This window comes from Haemorhous mexicanus, chromosome 16, assembly GCF_027477595.1.
Source record: "Haemorhous mexicanus isolate bHaeMex1 chromosome 16, bHaeMex1.pri, whole genome shotgun sequence".
Taxonomy (NCBI): Eukaryota; Metazoa; Chordata; class Aves; order Passeriformes; family Fringillidae; genus Haemorhous; species Haemorhous mexicanus.
The window spans coordinates 9,136,382-9,157,543 of NC_082356.1; the positions used below are offsets into that span (position 1 = coordinate 9,136,382).

General features: G+C 47.3%; 1 protein-coding gene across 1 annotated transcript; it reads right to left on the minus strand.

Moving 5' to 3' along the window:
* Positions 1-571: 571 nt before the first annotated feature.
* On the minus strand, positions 572-4,951 carry LOC132334854 (lanosterol synthase-like). The gene is given in 8 exon segments (XM_059861035.1): positions 572-2,500; positions 2,586-2,664; positions 2,965-3,058; positions 3,061-3,134; positions 3,423-3,503; positions 3,906-3,971; positions 4,197-4,302; positions 4,491-4,951. Coding segments are annotated over 8 exon segments (786 nt in total). The 5' UTR covers positions 4,579-4,951; the 3' UTR covers positions 572-2,302.
* Between the last annotated feature and the right edge of the window lie 16,211 nt (positions 4,952-21,162).

Below are 21,162 nucleotides of genomic sequence, written 5' to 3' on the forward strand. Positions count from 1 at the left end.
GCCCAGCCCCACTCCCAGTCACTAAAAACTGTGTGCCTACAGCTTTGCAGATGTTCAGGTCTCACCCTGAACTCCCTGTCCTTCTGCCCACGCTGTGTGATCAGCCCAGCACATGGTTGGTTTCTGGGGGTGAGTGCACATGGCCAAGGCATGTCCAGCTCCCACCCACCGGTATCCACAGCTCCTCCTTGGCAGGGCTGCTCTCAATCCCTTCATCCCCCAAGCTGGACTGATGCTGGGGGTTGCCCTCACCCAGGTGCAGCATCAGCACTTGGCCTTGCTGAACCTCATGAGGCTTCCATGGGCCACTTCCTCAGTTTGTCCAGGTCCCTCTGCATCATTCAGTCCTTCAGGTGAGGCATTGCACCCTCAGCTTGGTGCCATCTGCAAACTTGCTGAGGTGCACTCGATCCCTTCATCCATGTCATTCATAAAAATATTACACAGTACTGATCCCTGTACAGACCCTGAGGATCACTTGCTTTCTCCTAAGTGTACCAGGACACTGGAAGACCATGTGGGACAAAGTGGGTGGCATCATGTCAAGAGACAGTGCTTAGGATCACCACGGTCATGGCTAAATCTTGGATCTCTTTTTATTGCATGTAATAAACCAGTCTGCATTTGTATCTCTCTTTTCATGTGCTGCAACTCCTGAAAAACAGAAACAGATTTCCTCCAAAACAGAAAAATAATCTCAGAAAGTTTTCTTGGAAGAGTCTGGGGCTGCCACCCAAGATGTCAGGTCCCAAAACCATAGATCAAAAGACTCCAGATGCCTGGGATGAATCTTGAATAGATTCCAAACCTGAGCGTTTCTCCAAAGGAAAAAAAATCACCTCAGCTAACATCCTGGGAGTAGTCTAGGACTGACACCTGGCATCTCTGAAATCAGAGATCAAAACACTCTAGAAGATCCCTGGGAAGAGTGCCAGAGGACTCCTGGAAGAAGCAGTTTCTATCAAACAAGAATTGTACTGAATATATCCTGTATCTACTTGATCTCTTCTGCATGTGCTCAATCCAAAATTGCAGCTTGGAGCAGATTTTAACAATAGGTGAAATCCACACAGCCATGTCCTCTCAAAACACATCAGCACGTGACACTTGAATAATTCAGTTTCAGCAAGAAGAAATTTAAATGCAGAGTAATATCACAGACAGGTATAAAGAGGTCCATAATTTGGAAAAGGCAAACAGGGCTGAGTTGAGACAGCCTGAGCTGAATCTTCTTAAACAAATAAGTTTTTCTGTCTTGCTTATCTGCATGAGCGTAAGCAGCAGGATGAGGGAAGTGATCATTCCCCTTTAGTGAGCTGCTTCCTTGATTACATTTTTCTGTGGCTAAATGCTTTAGAGGAGGCACAGGCTCCCAGCATGGTTTGGTGGATATGGTGCTCACACATCTGGGGACAGGCAAGCCAAGCCACATGACATGAGGCTGCTGTGCCAGCTCCCCTCTGCCTGGGACACACACTAGCAGACAGAAAGGAGAATACAGTGAAGTTCCTCTTGCATCACCCTTAGCAATTTCTTATCCCATCTGACTTCCAGCTCTGACAATGACCTGTGAATGTCCCAGGGCACCACGGTCTGAGTTGGGGGAAGCCTGGAGCCCTGGGCTCAGGCTGTGCCATGATGCCAACCACCTCACAGCTTTCTGCTTCAGCTGCCCCTTCTCCAAGGGCTGGTGGTGACTTCACCTGCGGAAGGTAGGTGCCACCAGCTGGGGGACAGAACAATAAGAAAATTAAGCAAAGCACTCCTTTTCTTACACATCTGGGGGAGGACAGGTGTCCTTCCCCTCCCAGCACGGGCTCCAGAGTAGAGTGAGTAACTCAAAGGCCATCACTGGCACCCACAGTACAGAGGTCAGCTCAGCAGGGATTGTGCAGTGCCCCCCAAGCCCCAGTGGTGGGCACAGGGGAGACCCCAAATCCCACACTCTTGGTATAGACAGACAGACTGTGACAATAAAGGCAGCCATGCGACCCAGGATGAGAGTCTGTCCAAATGTGAAATACAACACAGCTCGGCAGCTTCATCTGATCTTCAAAATGGTCTGAAAAGGCACTTCACTCCCCATCTGGGGATGGAGAACATACCTGGAAAAAACCTTAGAAAGGGAATGTTTAGAAGAGGTTCAACAGCAAGCAGAGGCTCTGCAGCACCGGCACAGCACCCTTCCCGGGCAGAGGCAGCAGTCAACATGCTAAGGTCAGCATGGAGATGTCCCATGCAACACACACCGCCACGGCCCCACACAGACACCGGGATCCAAGACAAGTCCAGGGCCGCAGGTTCAAGTAGACAGGGCTCCCTGCTCCTCCTGCCCTGCCCCAGCCGAGGGGCTGGCTCTGGCTCTGGCTGGCAGCTGCCCAGCCAGGGGGCTGTTGGGATGCAGCCGGCAGAACCGCCCCAGTGTCCAGATGGGGAAGATGTTGCGGTACACGGTGTAACTGATGGCACACGACTTGTTGAACACCCCAGCAATGTTCCCCTGAGAGACAAGCAGAGAGCAGAATGGTATGAGTGACAGGGGACTGCTGCGTGTTCAGGAATTCTTGGAAAGACTAAAGATGTACCTGAGGCCAGTCCCCGTTGGGCAGCTGCTTATCCATCAACACTTTAATGCCCCTTTCCAGCACACTGATGTCAGGGTACCTACAAAGCACAAGGGAAATGTAAGCATCTTTATCCAAACATCTGCAAACCCTCATCCACATGTCTGGGGAGCTCAACTACCTCCAGGCTGCCCTGAGCTTGCCCCAGGCATGCTGAGTGCTTTGGGACCCTCCCCACAACCCCAAGACACTAAATAATATGAATACGGCACCATTTTCCCAGGCTGGAGGCCTGCAGTCATGATCAAAAGCTTTGCTTTGCACTGGGTCACACCAGCCAGGCCCAGGGCCACCCAACCCAGCTTGATCTCTTTTCCCTGAGCACTGGGGCTACTCTTACCTGACAGCCATGAGCCCCAGCAGGGCCCAACAGGTGTTGTGGATCTGTGACTCGGCACTCTGCACGTATGTGTGCTTCTCGCAGGACTCGAATCATCTCCCCACCTGCCATCTGCCATCTGCTTGGAGATCAGGAACTGGCAGGCCTGGGCCACTTCTTGGCAGACAGTCCTGCAGGGATGGGAGCCAGAATCAAGACAGGACTGGGGACAGAGAGTATTTGGATGCTCACAGTTCTCAGCTGCAAAGAGAAGAAGTGCCCATGGCTGGGACTGCCCTGAGTTTGAGGGTGAGGCAGCAAGTATGCCCTGGCCATACTGCAGGCACTGGATTTGGGAGGAGCAGTCCCTGAGGCAGGAGAGCCCATGCACAGCCAGGGATCCATCCAGCTCCACCACAGAGTCCTGCCCTAGCCCAGGAGGTAGGCAGGGCTAGGGTACCCAGACATTCCCTTCGCACCCGTCCTGGTATGTGTGCTGCATGCTGGCAAACGCCTCCAGACCAAACCAGGTGCCGTAGGTAAAACAAACCCCCCAGCTCCTAGAAGAAGGGGAGAGCAGCACTGTCAGGGGTGAAGGCCACAGGGAGAGGCAGCCTGCAACACAGCTGTGTTCACAGCAGAGCAGAGCCAGGCACAGAGCTACAGCCTGCCTTCCCCTATGACCCAACCATGCCCAGTCCCACCAGCACCTGCTCCCAGCTAACTCAGGTGTCAGCAGAACTGGGACCACAGGAGCTGGAGCCACCCCAAACTTCTCTGCGTCTTGTACCTGTTCTGCCTGGGCTGGAGGGAGGTTAACTGAGAGCAAAGCAGAGCAGCTAGAGGAGGATCAGCCCTTCTTTTCCCTCCCACAGATCCTGCCAGCCAGGAATGCTTGCCATGATGATCCCTCTCCCACTGGGGCAGTCAGAAGAAAACGGGGTGCTGGAAACACCACCTACCCTTCCCAGGACCCATCCGCTCGCTGCTTCTTGCGACAGAAATCCAGGCCCTTCTGCAGAGTCTCCCTGGACAGGAAAGAAGTCATCCATTTCAGAAACAACTCAACCTCAGTGTTTGCTTCACTGGGGGCTCCATCAGCCCCTCTGAGGCTTGGATGGGTCCCATTATTGGAGGGCACAAGAGACAAGAGCATGCCGACAGGCAGCTACATTGTTTAGGAGGCCATGGCAGGCAGCTTGGGACACTGAGCCTGCCTTCTCCCCTGGCCAGCTCTCATCTCAGTGCCTCACCTGATCTCCACGGCTTGGTGCTCAGGGAACTGGCTCTGGAAGTGTCTCAGTGCCTGCATGACAGCGGATGTGCATTCCACGTATGTGTAGTCAATCATGATGTCACCTGCCAGCAGGCAATGGGTATCAGTGCCACAGCCCCTGTGTGGGCAAGCCTCCAGGCCAGCTGCTGCCAGCCTGCCCCAGACCCAGGGCACATTGATCCCCTGTCAGGCACCCACTGGGCATGGTGAGCCCAGGCCACTTTGTCCCTTCTCAGTGGGCAGGACAACCAACCCCCAGAGCTGCCCTTACCAAACACCTGCGAGGGGTTCAGCAGCTCCAGTAAGTGGCCTCCTCGCCTGGTTTCATAAGTGGCAAAGCCTCCATCAGAGTTCCTCATGCTCAGCAACTGCCCAGACAAGCAGAGAGGGGGGGTGGTACAACCTCATGGGCAGTACTACTCCAGTCTGGCCCCAAGCCAGCTGTGAGGATAAAGTCAGACCTACAGATCTATGGGGCAGGCAGAAAACCAAGTCCCAAACCACCGTGACAAAGCAAGCTCAGTCTGGGCCATCACATGACATTAGGTCACATAGGCAGCTCTGAATCAAGTGAGGGTGGAAACCTCCAGGAGCACATGGCTTTGGATGCGCTCTGGTTCTCCAAAGGGAAAGCAGAGCACCGTGTTGCTTTTGGAAAAGCTGAGCAGAGCTGGATGAAGCTGAGCAGGAGCCTGAAGTGGCACCTAAAGGCCTCTCACTGCTTCTGCTCCATCAGCCTGATTGCAGGGCTCTTTCAGAATACGTTTCCTGCAGTGCCAATGCCTTTGATGAGAAGTGATTCCAGCACAAAGTGCAGAAGACTCAGCCCCTGAGCTGTGACTGTGAGCTGCACAAAGGGAGCCAAACTGGCTGAGAGAGGCAGAGATTCCTACCAGGAGCCAAGATTAACCAAGGAGACACAGGGTGTGGGATAGACTCAAGGCAAAGGAGGAGAGCAGGTAAGAACTGTACAGCCCTCAACATTCCTCTCAATCCAGAGCTTGCAAGAGAAGGAAACTCCTTTGGGATAGACACCATCAATGCATGGCCAAAATCAGGGGACAATTCCCAGCACAGGAAGATTTCCAGCATCTTGCAGAACAAGGTGCTGAGATATTTTCTTCTGCATGTGCTGCAGCAGAGAACTTGCTTTGCTGTACACTGGGGGAATGATAGCACTCTCCTCTTCCAGCACAGTGTCAAAGCTCCAGGTGCCAGCACTTACCTTGTCCTTATTAATGAGAGACAGCTCCATCTCAGAGACCTCCCGAGCGACGAAGTTCTGAAATACCACCTCTGGTGGGGAAACCCCAAACCAGCTCTGTTTCGGGGCAGCTGACGGCAGCTGGAGAGGCGAGAGAGAGCAGGGAGAGCTTCAGCTGCTGGGAGGAAGGTTCATGAATGAGAATCTTCCACTGATCCCCAGGGAAGTACAGACTCTGGGCGAGCACATCTGCCCAGCCCACACTGGGCAAACAGTGGCTCACCCACCTCTGCTCTGAGTGATCCAGAGCTGCTGGGCCACACAGAGCAGGCTCAGGCCAAGCTGCTCTTTTGGCATCTATTTCTCCAGGTTTCATTCTCCACAATGCCAGGCAGCACTTCCCTTAAGCACAGCCCTGTGCCCATGTGGTCACAGAGCTCTGGGGCACTGACTGAGCATTCATGGAGTAAGTAAAACCCATGGATTTACAGGAGACTCCATGGGAAACAATTCTGGGATGTCCTTTACTCTGAGACAGGGAAACCCAGGCCCACACAACTGCAAATATCTTTTTTGCTCTAGAATTTAGACCTATCAGTAAGAAGAGCACAGGACCAGAGGAGGTGGGAGAGATGAAGTGATATTTGGCTGAAGCCAAAAGGTTATTAAGCAAAAGAATGGAATTTGTTGGTTCTGTGTGTTGTTTGTGGTTTGGATTTGTTCAGGTTGGATGTTGAGTGTGGCAGTGTGAGGGACAGGGTTGAAGACCTGACCAAAAGGAGGTAGGATGAGAGGGGAGGGGACAGAAAAGTTGGTGGTGAGCAGAGAATGGAAGCTCCTGAGTACCCATCCAATGGGAAAGGGGACAGGGACCGTCCCAGCCGGGTGTAAAGGGCACAGAAAGATTGCCATTTTCTCGGAGGGTGTGTGTGTGCTTGGCTCTGGGGGAGGGAGACACACCCGGCTCAGCTGAATCCTTACTAATAAACACTTTTCCTTTGCTTTGATGATTTTGTCCCCTTTCATTGTAATTAAAAGTCAGTGTGTTTCAAACAGAGGGAAAGGCAAAAAAAAAAAAAGACAGATGAGGTGAAAATCAAAAGACAAGGGAGGTGAATGCTGAATGAGGATAAGGTTCAGTTATTTTCTCAGCAATTTGGGTAAAAGTAGAGTTGGTATCTCCTTTTCCCAGGAGTTTTAAAAGGCTGCTTTTCTTGTCATTACTGCTACCTTATTTATTGCCACTGTAGAGGCACGTCTGGAATGACACAACAACAGCAAATGCTTCTGGAGCAGAGACATTGCTTTGAGAAAACTCTCCCCTGCTTTGTCTGCCTGCTCCAGCCACACTGCTGTCACTGCAGGGACACCAGCAGGTCACCTGTGGGACTTCACAGCAGACACATTCTGCTCAAGGGAGTGGCTGCAGCACACTGGCCCTTAGCTGTGCCCTTCCCTGAGGTGTTCCCAATGCCCCTCTCCAGGGTAATCCTTAACCACTTTGTTCCATGTCTCCTGCTACCAATTTCCTGCTCAACAGCCCACCTCGGTCACCTGCCCCTTTGGACTGTGCTTTCTACTGGACCAGTCCTGCCAGAAAAGCAGCTTTAAACACACCTCTAAGTAGGCACTGATCCAGATAAAGTACATCCATTCCCCTCTGCCCAGGGCCAGTCCCCTGCACATCTGGCAGCCTGCAAAATCTAACACCCCATCAGGGTCCAACACATTGTTCCAGCCCAAAGCAGGAATGCAATTTGTTTTGCTAAATCTGAAGTAATTCCTGCACATCCTTGGCCTTCAAAGGCCAACACTGCCACTCTGGAGGGAATCCTCTGACCCCAAGCATTTGATGGTGACCACACCAAAGCAAGAGGAGGCTCTCTCAGCAGGAGAATGGCAAATGGCAATGCTGTGCCTTTGTGTCCCCAGCCTTCCCCCTGTTAGCAATGGCAGCTACACTCCAGCACAGCCCAGCAGCTTTAACAATTTTTCTATTCAAATGACATTTTCCATTAATTCTTGTTTCACTAATTCTTCATGAAAAAAATACCTGTTAAAATAAATTTATGACCTCTTGAGCTAATTATTGAACATGTTATTGGCTATCAGAGGATAAAAATCAACCTTTTTGAACAAAAGGCCTTTTTCTTGTTTCTCTAAACATACATGAGAAAAACCAGAAGTACAAATGAATTTCCCTTTCTCTTTGCATGCACTACCACAAAATACCAACTGAAGTGCTGTATTTGTACCAGATATGCTTGGGCAAGCCCTGAGGAACACGACAAAACCATTTCAGAGCTACCAACTGCTTCTGTGTCTTGAAACCAATGCTCTTACATGGCTTTTACAAATATTCCTGGCCTTGTAAGCAGTGGAGAGAAGCTGTATGTGCCAAGGACCATGAAAAGGGTGCTCAAGACAACCCATTTGCTAGGTCTGGATGGTAGTAGCTTTCAGGTCTGGATTAATTATTTCCTGTGACACCTAAACCCAGCTCTGAATTCTTGCATATTTAGTCTACTTTTCAAAGCTACTAAAGACACTTCCTGCTAACAAGCTTTAAAATTTAAAGATGGAACTTCCTAGAAAACTTTTTGTCCAAATACTGACATTGTATTATTTAACTGAACTCTCTCTCGTGTTCCAGTCTTGATGAAGTGACACCACAGGAGGAGTCAGTGGATGAGAATTTAGGAGAAGCTGACAGACAGGAAAAAGAAAAAGCAAATCTTACCACAAACTTCAGTACAGTGTCCAATTGTTAGAATAATACTGATTTTTTTCTCCTGTGCTCAGTATCTCATTGGACAGCAGCTTCAGCAGCTCTGACAGAGTGGGATACTTTGCCAAGACAAAACTCATGGCAGCTGTTGGTTAAAATGACTGGAAGGAAAAGAAAGTCGATTGTGAGTGTACAGGAATTATCCAAGGATCAAATGCTGGGTTTGGAGGGAACTGTACAGAGCCCTCAAAGCCTTGGGCCTGCTCAGCCCTGCCCTGCTCCACCCTGAACAGCTCAGATTACCCCACCCCTCCTGTGCTGCTCCCAAATCCAGTCCTGCCCATCCTCCCAGCCTGTGCTCCCTGGAGAGGAGGCAGAAGATCTGATCAGAAGATCTGAGTGCAAAGCCCTCATCCTCCCTGATGAGGAGGGCTTTGCACTGTGCAGCTTCTAGAGATCCTTGCTGAGTTTCTCCATGTCCTTGATCAGCTCCAGCATGGAGCCAGAGAGAGTTGAATAAGCTTTGACAAACTGAGTATCTGCCATAAAAAGAGCAGGGGGCAAGCCCTTCCTGGCACTGGCAACACCACTGCTAGAGCATCCACGCTGAGGCCCAGTCCTGTCACACCCAACTGAGCTGAAACTACCCTCACAACTAGTGCAGGCTGATGCTTTTCAACTTCTGGGAACTTCCATTTGAAGCTCTTATGGCAGAAGTGTGAGATACAGCAACCATGGCCACAGCACAGGCTCGTCAGGATCACAGGTTTCTGCAAACCTTCTGTGGAAAACACAAAACCTCATCAGGAGAGCAGTACCCGGCCAGCAAACCAGAGCAGAGTGTGCTGTGCACAAACACCACGTCCGTTCAGCTCCACCTCTAAATGACTAAAGCTTCCTAAAGCTACACAATTTATTATTCAGCCATAGGCACAACTCCAGGATCCAAACTGACTGGTCAAATCCAGGCCCAGAGCTCAGCTTTACTTACCCAGCACGGGCAGGAGCATCTCAATTTTAATTTTCAGTTGGGTTTAAATTTCACTGCATTCATTTGAGCAACAATGGGACAGTAATCCACCTCAGATGAACTGAATCACTCCCCACTTACACCTCTGAGTTTTAAAAAGCATTGCAACATCCACTGGGATGTGGAGAACTTAACTGCCTTTAAGCATTCATTTCTGCAACTTTTCCACCAGCACAAGACTTTAAAAATAGCATTTTAAAATTGCCATAGATCAAAAATGTCTTTCCACTCACAGTTAGTAGCAATACAGGCATCCAGAGTCTTTGTTACTACCACTGCAAGTTTCATGCTGGAGTGACACAAACAGGAATCAGGCATAAGCTCAAGGAGAGCTTTGGCTAATGTATCCAATCCTCCAATAGAAACAAAAGATTTCTGCACATCTGCTCAGTGGAAAAAAGAAAAAAATGTGATTTAAGCAACAGAGTCTGCAAATTCTTTTAGCATTTCACCAAGTAAGTCCATCAGAGTTTTTCTGTGCATGTGTCAGTCATTACATTTCTGATATAACAGAAGCTGGAGATACATTAATCTCAAGAAATGCAGTAACTGCAGATAAAATAGTTCCAGGAAAACATGACCTTGATATGTGCACACCAATGGCAAACATCATGCCTGAGTTCTACCTAAGTCATTGTTTTCAGCCATGTCACAAGGACTTTAATTTAGACACACTTTTAATCAGAACAGCTCCCAGCAGTTTCACTGACCCTATCAAATGTAAGCAGACTGTGGCTATTTGTGGACTTGAGCACAGCACAGTGTAAGTAAAGATGGTGGAGTACAGTGGTCAGAGTAAAAGTGGGAAGAACAGCAAATGACTTTGTAGAGATTGACAAGAAAGAAAAACCCATTTAGCTCTCGAATTAAACTTCCTTTTCTCAAATGCAAAGCTGTGTAAAGCTTGAGCTGCACTTCCAGTTGTTTGCAACTGTGAGACCAAGAAATGAACAGATGGGATGAACTATCTCAGGCTCTGTGCAACTCTCGAGCCACCCTTTGGCATAGGGAAAAACCCCACAGCAAATGTTCTGATTATCTTCTGGAAAAGTAAAAACAAATTACCCCAAATCAAAACGCAATGAAATCAACTTCAGCTGAACAGTAAAAATGAAACCAAAGTGTTACCAATTTGGAGAATATCTCTGAACTTCTTCCACAATTTTCAGAGCAACACGTCCCATTCTGGGGGTTGTTGACACAGGCACAGAGAGTGCTGCACACTGAGGACCAGAGCTGATAGCAGGGATCAGTGTTTTCAGCTGACAGATTCTTCTCAGATGTGGAGAGAGTTGTTCTGTTAATGAAATGCAAACAAGTCCCAGACAGTCAAGGAAACATAGCTGCAAACCAGCCTACTATTTGTCTGTTTGAATTGCAACCCTGTTCACCTGAACAACTGCAGCAGCAGGCTGATGCAGCCTGTGTCTCTGACATGGGTTTGCCCATTTTCTAAAAGAGAACACACACAAGACTCCAGAGACAAATGCAACTGCAGACAAAATCTTAACAGCAAGTTGAATTTACATACATACATTCCCTTTCCTAAGCACATACCCTCCCCACAAGGAAATACAAAATCATATCAACATATTGGTAAATAACCTTTCTATGTCTCTGTCTTTCTAGACACTCTCAGAAACTATGGGTTTGCATTTGCAAACTCTCTTTTTAGAACTAAACCACGTTCTGCTGTTTAAGGAAATCCCAGTGAGCAATGACCTACTTCGACAATTCAGGTTCGGTTACATGCAAACATTCATCTTTATAAATTCACTTCACCACAACATTGCTTATTGCATGTTCCAAATTTTGGACTGCAGATTGGCAAACAGAAAAGGAGTGTTGTCGTAACACAGAAAAAAACCCAACTTACCATAATTTGACACCAGTACTAAGATGACAGAAACAGACATTCTTTTCAAGTTCACATCAGAATCCTTTTTAATTCAAAATAAAATGAGTTCTTCAAGCAATGCAGAAGTACACAAAGTCTGTTGACAAGACACTGAAAACAAAAAGTGAAAACCACTAAGTCCTAAAGTAAGCTACTTATCATCCTAAATTATTAAGTTTCAGTTGTGGTCAGTATGTGGGGAGCAGAGACAGGGCAGGACTATGAAGTGCCTGAGGGCTTCCCCCTGCAGTGAGTTCTACACCAAGCAGGACCCTGGCAAGCTTTGGAACAATCCAGGAGTCACTGAACACTTGCTGCTGAGGGACAGGGGGAGTGCAGCTGTCTGGTAACTTAAAGACACCCTGTGTGCACAAGTCAGCAAGGCACAGATCAAATCTGGGGATGGACAGGGCAACTGGGGCACCTTCCCTGCCCTTGCTCCAACTGACAATCTTGTAGTCTCATTTTGTGAGACCAAAAGAAAGTGGAGACAAAGCAGGAGCACAAGTAATGACAGGGGGCCAGAGCGCACTCAGAAATACAAACAGTGTTATTTTTATTGCCATTACTTTCTAGAATAATCCCCAATGTAAATAAAGCTGCTACCTTTACGATGCAATGAGCACTCGACTTGGCAAGGTCATTTCTAAACATCAAACCACCAATTCCTCCAAAGTATTCGCTTGCTTCACCTACAAGAGGAAAAAAGAACAGAAACTTTTGCTTCTATTTCTCTGCAAAATGAAAGGCTTCTAGGATTTTCCAACATCTCAAGCCTTATGTCCTTTAGACATTTTTGCAGTGCCCACCAGTTCCTTGGCATATATGGTGAACATAAATGCCTGCATTGTTTCTAAGGAAAAGCCTTTCTTACTGTTTTGTTGGCAAATGGAATAGACAGTGACCACAGCCTCCTGCTGAGACAGAGGGCAGTCCAACTGAGATTTAAGGCATTCCAGCAGTAAGGTCAGATCTGTTTTCATATCTAGGAGCAAACACAAAAAGCTTCATTAAAATTGTTATCTTTTCTCTCTATTAATCTAATCAGTATTAGAATAAACCTGTCAAAATGCAGTATGTAGGCGTGTTTTAAAAAAGGGGGGGGGAGTGAGCCAAAATGGAGCTACATCACTTCTATTCAGCCACAAACAACACACCTAGAAATATTTCTGTCCATCCTTTGTTATTTGAGCATGAGTTCCTTTCAGAGTAACAGCCTCCTTTTAATATTTCTGGCCTTTCATTACTAGTAACTCTTAGAAAGTCTGATGTAAACTACTAAATGTTAAACTCACAGTTGCAAGGTGCATTAAGTGTAAATAATACAGAGCCATTAAAGTATTCAGAGTGCAAATAAAATTCAGGGTGCAGTTGAAAATCTGTGGAGTAGTAAGGAAAGAGTCCAAGAGCACAAAGCTGCTCCGTGGTACTGAGGTACAGGAGACATAAACCATGCAGCACAGCAGCAGAGCCCTCAGTCAGGTGGGTGGAAACAGAAGACAAAATATTCTCTGGGCACCTACACACAACCCTGGGTGGGAAAACAGACTTGGAAAATCTGCTTCTTAGTCTTTGGGGTATCATTAAAAGACTTAGTTGATAATTATTTCTAACAGTGACAGAAGGTATTGTTAACAGTAAACCCTTACAAGGTTTGAGGGTTCTTAAATAAGTTAAAATACAATAAAAATGTGGATAAATATTAGCAAATTAAAAACAAAAAATGTGACTTCGTAATGGTGTGTTTTACTATGTGTGCAGGTTTGACATTGGATTTACCCTTTGCATAGCCAATACAGTATCCAAAATGTGGAAATTAGGAAAAAGCATGTTCTCCCAACTGCTCACCACCCCACAACAGGCCTATCACAGTCTACTAAAACTTTGTAAAATTGATGCAGATTATAATGACAAATTATATTAGATATCTTACCACACTGATTTATCTGCACCTTTTGAGTGTTCATTTTTTTTAAATCTCTGTTCTTGTTCTACAACAGCAAGGAAAAGGTTTTTTCAGTTCTGTTCAGATTAGCAGTGTTTATAATATATGCAGTAGAAATGACATCATTTTTCTAAAATGCACTTTTCCCAGTTTTCTGCTTTTACTTTGTCATCTCACACACACACAGTTGAATGTATTGTTGTATGGCAGAGTTTTCCTTTGGAAATACAGTCTTTTATAACAGCCCTGCATTTGTAACTCCCAGGTGATCATCTTTTGAGAGTGGACATTCTGCAGAAATCAGGTCATTCCATGTTACCCCTGAGGGGCACTGTCAGTAAAGAACATCCCCTGCTCTGTGTCACTGATCGCAACAAAGCTGATCCAACTTTCCTTACAAGAGTGGCCACCTTTGCCATCAGCCAACAACTGGCACTAAGACCAAGTCATGTTACTTAGGGGATGGACACTCTAAAACATTCGGCCTCCTGCTGCTCAAGGAGCCACCAAACCATCAGCATTGTTCTGGCAGCACTGATCAAACCAAGGGCAGTGAGCACAGAGACATGTTCCTTACAGTGAGAACCCACTGAAATTCTCCAAAGACATTGCCACATTACATGAACCATGTAACCCACAAAACCCCACAGCATTGCTTCTTCACAAACCCCACGGGGCAGCCTCTCAGAGCAGAGCAGCAGAGTGACATTCAGCTTTGGAGGCACAAAGATGCTCCCTCAAACACGCCCCAAGTCCCAAACAGAGAAGGTTGATGCAAGCATCACAGTAACCTCTTACAATTTCTCCAAAAATTACTCAGCTCAGGTAGAAACTTTAAATCAGTGGCAAATGCAGCATAAGAATGGATTCATTTTCCTTCTCCAAGTGGAGCAAAGGCTCAAAGCAGAATCCTTGTCATCATTGTGCATCCATCCATTGAAAGCAGCCAGCCCTGCTTTCTCTTGGGAGTTACTGATTGCCCCGTTCCTTTGCTGCTTCCCTTAGAGAGGAGAATTGAGAGAGGTCATCTCCCTGCAGCCTTTCAGAAGTGATAACAGACATGCATTTCATTTTCCTGCAAATCCAACCCTGCCACAACAAGGAAAAGCTTGCCAGCCTTCCTCACCTCTTTTTGTCCTACTGCCACCACCCTGCCAGCCTAAGAAAAAACACAACCCACCCAAACAAAAGGAAGCCTGTAAAAATGAGTTTGCTCTGGAGCTAATTGCTTTTCAGAAGAGTTTCATTTAATACATGTTTATACAATTATGCAATATAAGAAGCACAAGGGGTTTAAAACTGGATGTATACAAGGACACATCTTGACCTTTACCTGCATCTTTTTGACTTTTGCAACCTACAGGAGGTACGCAAAATAGTATTTATAAACCAGCCTACATTAATTAGATTCAAATAGCTCACCTCGGTTGTTGCATCACAGAGCAAGGTGGAAAGACAAACAACTAGATTTGCTTCAACAAACAGCTGGCAAATGTTGCATCTAAAATTCTTCTCCATCAGTTATGGAAAACAACCCAGTAACATTGCTTTAAATCTCAGAAACCACTCCTGGAGAAGTGCAGATCTGTCAATGTGTGTGCTCAGCAGCACCAGAGCACATGGCTGGCACGGTCAGTAGACCAGCCAGCCTGGGCAGGACTTATCCTTCAAAACCCAGGGAGCAAAGGCCAGAGGGGAGAAGTGCGGGTTGTTGGCGTCCTGTGGAAACCAAACCCCACAGCAGCAGCTGAGGCCGTGAGGACGCTGCGCTGTGGAACAGGACTTGGGGCTGTCCTGGCCTATTTCAGCTCCCTCGCACCCTCCTCCCTCAGATGGGCCATGAGTGATTTACAGCTCGTTATCAGAGCTCCACTCTGAAGCCTTAGCAAGCACTCCAGATCAGCCCAAAGATAAAAGGGAAAGAACATATACATATTTAAAATAAGAGCGGGGTGGGGGGGTGGGGGTTGGAAGGCAACAGTCTAAAGATGAAACAGCAGCTGCATTCTTCTGTGGGAAGGCTGGGGAGTCCCGAGGGGGGAAATGGGGCACGGCTCGGGTACCTGTGATCCAGTGGCGCGGGTGTCTCCGGGCAGACCCCGAGGCGAGGCGGGTGCCCGCTGCCGAGCGCTGTCCGGCTGAGGGGTGGGAACTGCGGGCTGAGGGGTGGGATCTGCGGGCTGAGGGGTGGGATCTGCGGGCTGAGGGGTGGGATCTGCGGGCTGAGGGGTGGGATCGCCGGGCTGAGGGGTGGGATCTGCGGGCTGAGGAATGGGATCTGCGGGCTGAAGGACAGCGGAGGCCCCGCCGGGCTGATCTGGGATCTCGCGGAGCTGAGGGCAGAGCCCGGCCCGGCCCCTCAGGAGACGCCGCCCCAGCGCGTCAGGGCACGGCCGCCCTCGGACTCGGGACAGCCCTGAGCCTTCCCCTCAGCCAGGCGGGAAGCGCTTGGAATTGTAGAACCGTCAGAGGTGAAAGAGATCTTGAAGAGCATCAGTTCAACGTCAGCCCAGCTCTGACACTTCAAACACAGACCACTAAACCATTTGCCAGTGTCAGATCCAGAGGTCTCTTTAACACCTCCAGGGATGGCAACTGCACCACCTCTCTGGCCAACCTATTCCCAGGCCTGAACACCTGAGCAGTGGAATTTTTTTTCTAAAGTCTAACCTGAATTTCCTCTCAACGTGAGGCCACTTCTTCTGGCTCTCAGTGCAGGCCCAGCAGAAGAGAGCAGCCCCCCCTCAGTGCACGCTCCTGTCAGGGAGTTGGAGAGAGCGGTGAGGTCCCTCCTGAGCCTCTTCTCCAGACTGAACAAACCCAGCTCCCTCAGCTACTCCTCATGGGACATGTTTTCTAGAGCCTTTGTGAGCCTTGCTGCCTTTCTCTGGACACACTCAGCCCCTCAATGTCCTTTTTCCCGAGGGGCCCAGAGCTGACACAGCCCTCGAGCTGTGGCCTCAGCAGTGCCCAGCACAGAGGGGCAGGCACTGCCCTGGTCCCGCTGCCCACACTGCTGCTGATCCAGGCCAGGTGCCATTGGCCTCTTGCCCCCTTGGGCACACTCTGGCTCACACTGAGGCGGCTGGTGACCTGCAGGATGTGGCACTTGGCCTTGTGGAACCTCAATGGCCTTGTCCTTGGCCCATTGATCCAGTCTGTCCAAGTCTCACTGCAGAGCCTTCCCGTCCTCCAGCAGATCCACACTCCCACCCAACTGGGCATCTGCAAATTTACTGAGGGTGCTCTCAATCTCCATCTCCAGATCATCAATAAAAAAGTTAACCAGGCAATAAAGAAGTTAACCAGGACCAGCCCCAAAACTGAGCCCTGGAAAACACATTTCAATGCAGCTCACTTTGCATACTCTGCAGTTGGAGGCTGCAATGCCCCCACAACAGAAAGAGCTGCCATTCCTTGGCATTGGCCACACACACAGGTGCAGGAAAAAAACCTTTTACTCGGTGAATATGGCTGACAGGACTGAGCTTTCGGGCACACATTCCCTTTCCCTAATGATCCTGAACTCAAGAGAAGGTATTTCACCTTCCAGCTCTTTGCACCATTGGATCCTCAGACCATCAGAGCTCCACCAGCCTCTCTCATCCTTTTGCACCTTCTCCCCACTCAAACTGAGGAGCAGCTTTGATAAGAAAAAATGCAGTTCTGCTGCCAAGGAGGTGAGCCAATTTGCAAATGTAACTTACCCTGCCAAAAACAGCTACTGCCTTTTTCTTTCAGAGGTGAGCCATCAGAAGTAATGAAAATGTGTTGCATTTTAAACCAAAGAGGAAAAGAAACGAAAGCACTCACAGAGGATTTGGCAAAGCCAATAGGTGCCAGTGTGGCTTATCCTGTTGGCTGCTCATTTATTGCAGCCCTTTGCTACTTTACCATTTTTCTTGTTTGGAGATTGTGCTCAGATAATTCAGTGATGGGTACAAGAGAAATCTAAAAAATCATAGCTGATCTCAAGATAATACAATTTAGGAAAATTTGAATAGATTGTGAAGTATTTACATCAGGGTGATGACAGTTACCACACACAGAACAAAAGAAGCCCTTTTAACAAAACTTCAATTACATCCTTGTTCCTCAAGCCCTACTATCCATTTGTTTGGCTGATGTAGTATAATGTAAAAATACTGTTCAATACCTTGTATTGTTTATACTTTCCAACACTTCTGTTGTGTTTTCTAAAAGCTGTGAGTATTTTTTAGTTTGAAAAAAAATATCTATTATTTTGGTAGCAACATTGCAGTTCTGTCTTTTCCTTTTGGTACTCAGCTGAAGAAATAAAGGAAAAAAAAGAGCAGAAAAAGTTGCTGAGGTGGACAGTAGATCACAAGGAGCAAAGTTACAGGAGATGAGTACATGACTACTGCCACTGCTTAAGAGCATCTCTCACAAAAAGCAGACTGGCTACACTGTCCCAACTCCATCATTTCAACTCTCCATGTTTTGTTTCTTGCTTGGCAAAGCTGAGCTGAGCCATTTGTACCTAATATGAATAACAACTAATAATACACACTTACAGTTCTCTTGTATTACTGCAACAGCACCAGGTACCCTTAGAATTTTTTAGGGCAATTGCAGTGCTGTCTCTAAATTTAAACCGGTTCAAGATATTATTTGTAGCTTATTCTTGAAGGTAATTTGCAGCAAAAGTCAAAAAATCATTGCAGATGGTCAGTGACTGGACTGTTATGTGTATGGGATGCACAGGATGATTTAAGTGCTGCTCCATTCTGTGTGACTCCAGGCTTTGAAAAGAGTAATCCCACTTGGCATTTGGACTCCATTGGAGCTCAGGAATTATGGATCCAGAGTAACTTGTTAGAAGCTTGTGAAAAAATGTCTCTGAAGTTTACAGCAGAGCTGAAGTGTACAGAAGGATGAGAATTCAATGAATAATTCAATGAATACTAAGAATAAGTTTGAAAAGCATATCCAGTTATCCTACTGGCTATGTCCAGTGCCTATCCACTGCTACAGTACAGTGCACAATGTCACCAGGAAAATTGTGAATGTCATCTTTAGACCGATCTATTCACACATTTTATTTTTTATCAGAGTTACTTTCTACCAATTACCAAGCTGTTTTGCCTTTTTGAGGCTCTTGTTTTTTTCGTGTGAAGTATTTCCATGTATAATACAGGTGGCTCCTGTGTCTTGGTTTGGAAAGACAGGTGTTTGCTAAGGAAGGCAGGAGCCTTTCTGGAAATGGAAAAATGGAAACCCCTTCCTTCTGAATTGTTATAAATTTGAAATTAAGGGGGGCTCTCAGGTAAAAATATGGGAGCAGGAATAACAGTTCTTTATCAGGGAAGTGTCAGCGATGGAGAGAGACGGGGAGACTGACTCGGGGATCAGAATCCGATTTTATTGTGGGATACAAGCACTTATATACTATTTTAGGGAGACTAGTAATGTGTACTACAGTGATTAGGTTACAATCACATACACAAACTTATGCATAAAACAACATCCCTTGCTTGCAGAGTTGTGGAAGGGGAGCCGGCTGCTGGCCTTGCTGACAGCTTCTGCCAGCCAGACTGGGACGGGCTGAGGCAGGGGCAGCCAGCCCGACAAAAGCATCCATCCGTGTGGATGGGGGGTGCGTTTACGGGAGGAAAGGTGGGGATTTTCTCCACCCTTGGGCAGGTTTAATTCTCGCATGGAGTGGTCAGACCCTCCTCAGGCCTGTGAAACGGTGACAGGCTTTGTGCTTTTTCTTGTTTCCAGGCCTTGTTTTGAATTGACTTTCATGCAATTGTTCTTTGTTTTTCCCAGGAGGATTACACCTGGTGCCCAGACCGGATGGGGAAGCGCCTGCAGCGTCTGTGGAGCACGTCCAGTGCCAGCACTACCCCAGGGGTCACGGTCTGCAGGGACAGCCCCTTCCAGAAGGACGAGGACCTGGTGCAGGATCGGCTCCTCTCCTGGCAGCAGCTCTCCAGAGGTGGGCACCCAGCTCCATAGCTCAGCTGGCAGAAGGGCTCTGGGCAGGCGGCAGTGGGCACACGGGCATCCCGCTCTTGCAGCTGCTGAGGAGTTGCTGTGCCGTGATTAAGCAGAGGAGGTGGAACGTGGCCTGCCATGCTGCCCTTCTTTAAAAACAGAGAATGGGTCGGGAGGTTTGGGCTCTGAGCACAGCCAGCAGCCTGGCCTGGGCACAGGCCATGGCAGGACAGGGGGACAGGAGCCTGCTGTGACTGACCGTGGCTCTCTGGTTTCTCTCCGCAGGCTGCCAGCACCTCATGCCATGGGAACGGCACCGCTCGGCCTGCCAGGCTCAGGGGGCTGGAGGGGGGCTGGTGTTCATTTGCTGTCAAAGATAAATTTTTTTGGTTTTTGTTTGTTATCATCATCATCGGAGCATTTCTTTCATCCTTTTCCAAGCTTTTGGCCTGTTGTGATAAATAGATATGATTTGTGCTAACAAAGTCTGGTGGTTTGTACCAGCTGGACTCTATTGTGGTCTATACCATGTTTTATTTCCTGCATAGGTAAAATACCATGTATCAAATTTGATCAAAAAGAGAAATGAGGGAGTGTGAAAACATGGATTTGTGGGATGTAGAAGATACCCAAATTCAGTCTTTAATAAAAAGCATGAATTAATATTATCCAGAGAGAAGACGGGGGAAATTGTGATAAATGGATGTGGTTTGTGCTAACAAAATTGTAATTATATCAATATTTTGGGAAGAAAATTGGAAAGGTATATGTGATTCATAGTATGAAGCAGATGGGTTTCTTTGTAGATGATACATGTGGGAAACAGGATACAGGAGATTGGAATTGGCCTTGATGAACAAAAGTTAGGAAGACTCCCAAGTCAGAATTGGCATCAAGACGAAGTTAAGACAACTCCCAGGACAGGATCGGCCATGACATAAATAACATTGGGATAATTCCAGACAGGGAGTCTAAAACAGTGTTCTTTTCTATAAAATAAAAAGGCTTAACTGGAGCATAGTGCTTACTTACACAACACAGGACTTGGGGCACAGGCACAGCCTGCCAGGTTATTCAGAGGACAGTGAGGAAGACTGTCAGCCTTCCTCAAAGGAGAGCCCCAGAGAGCCAGAAGCCCCCTTAGCCACAGCGGGACCATGCGCTGTGAGTGTGGTGATGTTGATTTCAAGAATCAGAAACAGGAGGAGATTTACAGGAAAATATTGATGAATATGTATTAGCACACAGTACATAAGTTGTGTTTGGATCCTTTTGCCTTTTGAACGTCAGGCAGGGTGGGAAGCCCTCCCCATACCCCGATCGATTGGTTTTGCTTCAGCTTTATCTGAACCACTGCCAAATTTCCTTTTGTAATTAGTGGATTCTATTTGATTGTATTATTTTATCGCAGTTAAAACTGCTGCTAAATTTTCAGTTTCTGGTTTTATAAATTAGATGTATGGGACCTCATATATAACATCAGAAATGTGACTTAATAGTTTATAAAACCAAATTAATTATTCAGCTAAATTAACAAGGAATAGAAAAGCATTTGAGACTTAATCACAAAGGATAAAGTTACAGAAATGATGATACTTGATTAAATGAATACATTTTAACTTAATGAGTTAATAGCTCAGTCTCCTCTGGCTTTTGATCTCCTCCCCAGAAAGGGAGCAGTTCTTTGATCTCCTCTTCATGAGGGGCACAGTCCTTAGGGTTTGGTCTCAGCTTGGCAGGGGGTGTTGTTTTTTGGATGATGATGACTGCCAAAAAGCCCCCTTAAATCCCCCCCAAAACCCCCAAATCCCCTCAAACCCCACCCAAACCTCCCCCCAACCCCCTCAGGATGAATTTTTCATTCATTTCAGGTAATTTTGGGTGGATTGTGAAGGGTTTTGGTACCTTATGGATACAGAAGTAGGCATAGGATTCAAACCCTCAAAATGCTCCCTTAAAATCCCTCCAAATACCCCCAAACCTTCTCAGGACGGATTTGGAGGTAATTTGGGGTTAATTTCAGGTAATTTTGGGTCGATTCTAGGTTGATTTGGGGTGGTTTTGGTACCTCCTGGACACAAAATTTTGCGTAGGATTCAAACCCAGCCAAAATCCCCCCCAAATCTCAAAATCCCAAAAATTTCCCCCCAGCTGCCTGGTTGTTGGATCGGTTTTTGG